At 46.4% G+C, this 7603-nt stretch overlaps 1 protein-coding gene and 1 pseudogene across 12 annotated transcripts in view; both read left to right on the plus strand.

The window, feature by feature from the left end:
• tcf7l2 (transcription factor 7 like 2) overlaps window positions 1–1569 on the plus strand; it is a 112296-nt gene extending 110727 nt beyond the window's left edge. For 4 of the 12 annotated variants that reach the window (XM_014158449.2, XM_045702459.1, XM_045702462.1 and 1 more), the window contains 2 exons: window positions 147–219; window positions 1508–1569. In XM_014158449.2, the coding sequence (XP_014013924.1) occupies window positions 147–219; window positions 1508–1550 (116 nt within the window). In that variant the 3' untranslated portion in view covers window positions 1551–1569. Of the gene's footprint in view, window positions 1–146; window positions 220–793 lie in introns of all 12 variants that reach the window. The other 8 variants (XM_045702458.1, XM_045702463.1, XM_045702464.1 and 5 more) reach the window with 4 other exon arrangements.
• On the plus strand, window positions 1541–6709 carry LOC123729013 (transcription factor 7-like 2; annotated as a pseudogene).
• Window positions 6710–7603: the final 894 nt, after the last annotated feature.

The raw sequence follows: 7603 nt of genomic DNA on the forward strand, positions 1-7603 counted from the left end.
AATTAGCTAGATATGCCACGATTACGAAACTCACAGACTCACTGGTTTCCGTTTTTTTTCTCCTTTATTTCTCTCCTCTTTGTCTTCCCCCCCTTTTGGTTATTCTTCCTCCTGTCTGCTGGCTTCCCTCCCTGTTGTGGCATCAGACCTGAGCGCTCCTAAGAAGTGTCGAGCGCGCTTTGGGCTCGATCAGCAGAATAACTGGTGTGGCCCGTGCAGGTGTGTATGGTGTGTGCTGGCGTGAACGCCGGGGGCCAGGTGACGGCTGCTCTCTGAGCTGGGACTTCCTCCTTCCCTCCCCGCCTCCCACTCTCCTTCCTTCGCCAGGTTGTCGCCACCTCCCAACTCTTCCTCCAACCCAGCCCTGCTAGTCTGGCCTGCCTCTAGTTGTGTTGGTGTTTGGGAACAGGGCTAACAGGGTGTGTGTGTGTGTGTGTGTGTGTGTGTGTGTGTGTGTGTGTGTGTGTGTGTGTGTGTGTGTGTGTGTGTGTGTGTGTGTGTGTGTGTGTGTGTGTGTGTGTGTGTGTGTGTTGGTGTGAGTGGTGTTTGTCTGTACCCAAGTCTAAATTGCAGCATATAGATGTGGGGTTGGGTGGGTCCTATAGGGCATATTCTCATAATGAGGGACAGGACTCATCAGACTGGGTCTGAGAGGAGTTGGAGATGCGATGGCCTGGTCTGTGTGGAGGAGGTCCCAGTGTTGGCAGCCCAAACCTAAGCCTTGGCTATATGTTGTCTGTCCAATGACGTGTCCATTTTCTATGTTTTTGTATCGTTTGTGTGTGGCTAACAGACGCAAATGCCCCAAAGAAGTGTCGTGCCTTGTTCGGGCTTGACCAGCTGAGTTTCTGGTGCAAACCATGCAGGTATACCCCTGTAGTATCTACGGGAGGACAACCGTAATGACAATCACTTCCTTCTCTTACGTCTTCTCAAGACGTCCGTCTAAAACAGATGTGTGTTATGTTTCCTTCAATGTGTTAATTGATGACACCGTCATTCTACCTGTTCCTTTTCCTGAATCGGTGATTTTCTGCTAGAACTTCTTCTAGCAGGTCATTTCACTTATTTTCGTTGAAAACTAGAAGCCCAGTCGCAGAAAATGGATTTACTAGCGTCATTTGTACTCTACCTCCGCAATTATAACATTGTAAGGGAAGATCCTTGTTGCAACATGGTACACAATCAAATTTAGGAGAACTTTGGGCCTTTTTGTTGTAATGTAATTTTAAAAAGGAATACGTTTATGGTTTATGATACTATTCTTCTGGCAAGTTGAAAGGTTGAAATCCATTTTCTATCCAGGCTGTATTTTAAGTGCCTGACATTCTAACTGTTTTAAGTGTCTGTCTGAATTGGCCTTCTTGATAACCTTGTCGTGCTAAGGTTTGCCCTGCTTCTCAGAGGGCACCAGAGTGACTTTCTTCTATGCCCTCTTCCTCCTCCTCCTCCTCCACCTCCTCCTCTTCTTCTTCCTCCAAACTCCTCTCTAATAACCCTTAATTAGTCCCTACCTGTTGTCTTTCTGTTCTGACACAAGCAGTCTTTGAATTGGGAATATTTTCATGGTAGGTATCTGTTTCTGTTAAGTAATACCCTTCTCCGTGTCTGGTTTGCACTGTGTCCCCACCTCTACCCTGACCATTGTGACGCTCCATTTGATACTCTGCATCACCATGGTCAACCCAGGGCATGCGACCTATCAATACATTTCATTTTTCTCCTTTTTGTTATCAATATTGAGCTGTGGTTATTACTACAGAAAGTCTATCTGGCATTTTGTCATTGCCTCAAAGAAAACAGCTCATAAGATATTGAGTTATCTTACCAAGTCACCAATTCTAAAGGTTGATTTCATATGGTGTCCAGTTGAATTCAACATCCAATTAAAGTCATCCACAAGGCCTGCTGAACTCACTTAGCAATACTCCACACTCAGTTTCTACAGTAGTGCTGTTCCAGATTGAAAATAAGGCGTAAACAGTTGATCACATTGATATCGGGATGACATACTTCCTGATCTAGTCTATGAACGTAACGGGTAGATGATGAGTAGGGCAGCAGCGGGGTGTCAGTGGGCCGGGCTTGGAAATAGCCAGGGATAAATCCTGCTTCGTTTAAGGAGCCGAGAGGTTAACAGACCCCACCGGGCTCCATTTCCTGAAAGATGCATCTGGCGTAATTCCCCTGGAGACGGGGAAATCAATATGTTACACAGGCACATACTATCAATCGATATGTCTGTTAAAGAAAAAATTATATTAGCTCATTTGAAGCGGTTTGACAGGCAGTTATCACTTCAGCACTGGCAGAGGAAGAGATACAGGCTGGCACTGGCAGAGGAAGAGATACAGGCTGGCACTGGCAGAGGAAGAGATACAGGCTGGCACTGGCAGAGGAAGAGATACAGGCTGGCACTGGCAGAGGAAGAGATACAGGCTGGCACTGGCAGTAATAATAGTACCACACAATACTCATACAGGGTCTTCGACAGCCAAGCAGACATCTCAACTCCCTTTCCCTTGCTTTTCAGTTGACATTTCCCTGTGGTTTTACTCTTTCTCGTGGGTCAATGTTGTGTGCTTGTTCTCTTTGTTTAATTGTTAAATCTCACAAGTGCATGCCTTTTTGTCCAGCATGCCATCAGTGTAAAGTATGTGTGGTTGTCCAAATATATATTTTTCTTCCGCACTCTCCCTTTCTCTTCATTCCTCTTATCAGTTCTCACTGATCGACCCCCCCCCCCTCTTTTTTCCCATCTCATTCTCTCTCACAGTATTTGTGTGAACCCTTTACCTGAAGGAGTACAGGCAGGGTATGACTTGACAAACAGGCCTTACCCTTGATTGAACGATAGAACAGTGAAGGCTAGCTGAACCAAAGCATCGTTTCTATCACTCACTTCTGCCCGCCTCCCTCCCTCCCCACCTCCCAATTCTGTTCTTTCTCCTTCTTGCTCATTGTCCCTGTGAGCTAGCAACACAGTCTGAACCACAGTGTATTTGCCCTCGAGGCATGCACAGACCTTGTGATAAGGAGTTGTTGATGTCAGGGTGAATCGAGGTGGACAGAGGCTCCCCCCTCTGTCCATCCTTGCCTCCCTGCACCCCATATGAACATAGCACGTGCACAGCCCCCCCCCTTGAGTGATAGCTCAGTGCAGTTGCATTGTGGGCCGTTCCACAGAGCGAGATGGGTTGGCTGCAGGCGTGCCAGACAGGGGAGAATCATGACCCGAGCAGAAATGCAACCATTATAACGTGACCTTCATACACACATGTCTTAGGGGCAGGTGCAGCGTAGTGGGGATCCCCCTAACCTCTTACCTCAGCATCCAAACTCTCCCCTCTAAGCAAAGGAGAGACAGAGAGAGAAGGAAGGATAGTGGAGGAGAGGGTGGAGAGAGAGAAGTCAGGATAGTGGAGGAGAGAGAGAAGTCAGGATAGTGGAGGAGAGAGAGAAGTCAGGATAGTGGAGGAGAGGGAGGAGAGAGAAGTCAGGATAGTGGAGGAGAGGGAGGAGAGAGAAGTCAGGATAGTGGAGGAGAGGGAGGAGAGAGAGAAGTCAGGATAGTGGAGGAGAGAGAGAAGTCAGGATAGTGGAGGAGAGAGAAGTCAGGATAGTGGAGGAGAGGGAGGAGAGAGAAGTCAGGATAGTGGAGGAGAGGGAGGAGAGAGAAGTTAGGATAGTAGAGGAGAGGGAGGAGAGAGAGAAGTCAGGATAGTGGAGGAGAGGGAGGAGAGAGAGAAGTCAGGATAGTGGAGGAGAGAGAGAAGTCAGGATAGTGGAAGAGAGAGAGAAGTCAGGATAGTGGAGGAGAGGGAGGAGAGAGAAGTCAGGATAGTGGAGGAGAGAGAAGTCAGGATAGTAGAGGAGAGGGAGGAGAGAGAAGTCAGGATAGTAGAGGAGAGGGAGGAGAGAGAAGTCAGGATAGTAGAGGAGAGGGAGGAGAGAGAAGTCAGGATAGTAGAGGAGAGGGAGGAGAGAGAAGTCAGGATAGTGGAGGAGAGGGAGGAGAGAGAGAGAAGTAAGGATAGTGGAGGAGAGAGAGAGAGAAGTCAGGATAGTAGAGGAGAGGGAGGAGAGAGAAGTCAGGATAGTGGAGGAGAGAGAGAAGTCAGGATAGTGGAGGAGAGAGAGGTCAGGATAGTGGAGGAGAGGGAGGAGAGAGAAGTCAGGATAGTGGAGGAGAGGGAGGAGAGAGAAGTCAGGATAGTGGAGGAGAGAGAAGTCAGGATAGTAGAGAAGAGGGAGGAGAGAGAAGTCAGGATAGTAGAGGAGAGGGAGGAGAGAGAAGTCAGGATAGTGGAGGAGAGGGAGGAGAGAGAGAGAAGTAAGGATAGTGGAGGAGAGAGAGAGAGAGAAGTCAGGATAGTAGAGGAGAGGGAGGAGAGAGAAGTCAGGATAGTGGAGGAGAGAGAGAAGTCAGGATAGTAGAGGAGAGGGAGGAGAGAGAGAAGTCAGGATAGTGGAGGAGAGAGAGAAGTCAGGGTAGTAGAGGAGAGGGAGGAGAGAGAGAGAAGTCAGGATAGTAGAGGAGAGGGAGGAGAGAGAAGTCAGGATAGTGGAGGAGAGGGAGGAGAGAGAGAAGTAAGGATAGTGGAGGAGAGAGAGAGAGAGAAGTCAGGATAGTAGAGGAGAGGGAGGAGAGAGAAGTCAGGATAGTGGAGGAGAGAGAGAGAGAAGTCAGTATAGTAGAGGAGAGGGAGGAGAGAGAGGTCAGGATAGTGGAGGAGAGAGAGAAGTCAGGGTAGTAGAGGAGAGGGAGGAGAGAGAGAGAAGTCAGGTAATGGAGGAGAAGGAGGATAGAGAGAGAGAGAGAGAGAGAAGTCAGGATAGTGGAGGAGAGAGAGAGAGAGAAGTCAGGATAGTAGAGGAGAGGGAGGAGAGAGAGAAAGAAGTCAGGATAGTGGAGGAGAGAGAGAGAAGTCAGGATAGTGGAGGAGAGAGAGAGAGATAAGTCAGGATAGTGGAGGAGCGAGAGAGAGATAAGTCAGGATAGTAGAGGAGAGGGAGGAGAGAGAGAAGTCAGGATAGTGGAGGGAAGTGAGGAGGGAGGGGAGAGAGAGAAGTCAGGATAGTGGAGGGAAGTGAGGAGGGAGGGGAGAGAGAGGGAGGACTAGTATCTCAGAAGAGCAGGTTGATCCTGGCAGTAGCTCTTCACCACGGCCAGCTCTTTGGTTGAGTAAAGATCAGAACTCTGTGAGGAAACGTTTAAAAGATGAGGGAAAATAGCAACAATAAAGGGAGTTGTTTTGAGATTCGCCACTAAAATCATTCTTCATTCTTCTTTATTCTTCATCCATTTCTCATCCATCATTTTCATCCTCCTGCTGCCTCTCCTCGTTCATCATCCTGTCTGTCTGTTTGGTGTACTGTGTGTATGTCCTGGGAATCTGAGCAGGCCACATGTAGCCTTGATCCTCAGCCAGGCTGTAGTGTTGGCAACCACTTAAATGCACCAGAAAATAACAATAATGTAACGCCCAGAAATAGGTTTTAGATGTTATCTTTAAGACATCGACGGTATGCATAATGCCAGTGAAACAAGATGGTGCATTTACGTTGAGTGCTAAGGCTCGGCTATTGCCCAGCAGATTGTTGTCAGTTCTGGGATGTCATGCTAAACAAAAACTGTCTTTCTCTGTCCCCCATCTCCAGGAGAAAAAAAAAAAGTGCATTCGCTACATCCAAGGTGAAGGTAGTTGTGCCAGTCCTCCCTCTTCGGACGGCAGCTTACTAGACTCCCCCCCATCCTCCCCTCCTCGGTGGCCCCCTCCCCCTCCTCGAAAGAGTCCAGACCTCAGACTGAACAAATGCAACCTCTCTCACTGACTATGAAACCGGCCCACCAGCCTCTCCACTACCCGCACCGGCACCTCCTGGCTGGGCATCCTCCTCCGCCATCTTTGGTTCTGCTGGAAAACTCTGCTGCTGCAGCGGGCAAAACTCCTGGCGCAGTGCACAACGGAGCGCACGGCGACGTCTCGTCCTCGCGGCAGCCGGGCTCCTCGGGCGCCGCCCTGGCCAGGCCCTTGGCAGCATCGCTGTGTCATTCCCACTCGCTACACCCCAACTCCACGGCCCCTCAGCCTCTGTCGCTCGTTACCAAGTCTATAGAGTAGATCCCTCCTCATTCACTCCCTCCTTCCTTCCCCTTTTTCTAGCTCTGCACCCTTCATTCTTTTCTCTTTGTTTCGTTCAAACTTTTTTTCTGTTTCTGTGCCATAAGGCTTTGAAAATGTGTTACTGTTTTATCAAAGTTCATTGGTCAATATTTGACCCATCATTATCGAAAAAAAATATAAATATTATAATGAAATAATAATCCAATGAGCTGTAGAGTATGGCTTTGTGAATCTGCCAAAATTCTTCTGAACTTCTGTTCTTCTCTTTATTTTGTAGTGTTAAACAGAAAATTGTTATTTAGTTCCACTTAAACGTGTTTCAATGACAGATATAAAAAATTGTAGATTAGATGACTATTCAATGACCCCTTTTCTTGAAAGAGTTGGTTCTCCTTCATTATTTGTATTAAATACGAGCTTGCGAACCAATCATTGGAGGGTATGAGGATCGTGGAGACACCTCTCTTACTGAGGAACAACTTTAATTGTGATGTTACTTGTTCTTCTTTAAATGTACAGAACTATTTGGTGGGTGGGTTGGGGGGCGGGGTTACTGTGTTAATGTGCATCGTTCCATTGCGTTGTCTTTTTTATTTTTTTTGTTTACCTTTGGGGGTGGAGTCAGGTGGGGTGGGTGGGGGGTTGGAAGGGAGACGGTGGGGTCTATTGGGGTGGGTGGGGGGTTACGGTATTCAATACAAAATGTCACAACGCTAGGACCAGTAGTATTTATTGCTTTAGAGATTGCTTGTTGTATCTTGTATGTTGTCCATTTTAAAATCTGTTCTTTTTCATAATACATTGTATAAATATTTTTTTCTTAACGTAAGCAACTATATAAAAACTTCATTTTTTTCTTCACTGAAAACCTGGATTCCACCCAATGTACTGTGTAGATTTCACAGAGGTATGCACAACTTCATTTCAAGAAATGCGTCTATAAGCCATTTTACAAAAGAAGAAAATAAACTTGAAACACCAAGGGACAGTGGGTACCGTGTCTTCAGTAGTTTGGGGAAGTGTCTAAAGCCCTTCTTTTTTATTGCACAGTCCCATCTCTACCGGACTGTAGATTTGTGTACAGATTTTCCGTGCCAAATTTTGTGATAATTTTCTCTCCTGCCTCTAATCACGCTGTAGGGGTTTCAGTTGTGTTTGTTTATTTTATTTTATTTTCTTATTTTTTTTTACATACTTTGCTGTGACGTTACATAGATTGCTATGTATGTAGTATAAATGTTGCTATAACAAATGTGTTTGGTAGCAAATTGTCAAATATACAAATTTAAATTTCAACTGATAAAAAGACAGACATTATACTGTATAAACCCACATGGGCCAAATTCTGTATATTATTAGGAGGTTCATAAAAAACTATGAAATAACTACAAAAAAATACACAAACTGCCACTTTTAAGTACACTACTACAAATAGGTAGATAGAAAAAATAGGCATGTTGATGTTGCAAGAGGCG

Source organism: Salmo salar, chromosome ssa19 (assembly GCF_905237065.1).
Source record: "Salmo salar chromosome ssa19, Ssal_v3.1, whole genome shotgun sequence".
NCBI lineage: Eukaryota > Metazoa > Chordata > Actinopteri > Salmoniformes > Salmonidae > Salmo > Salmo salar.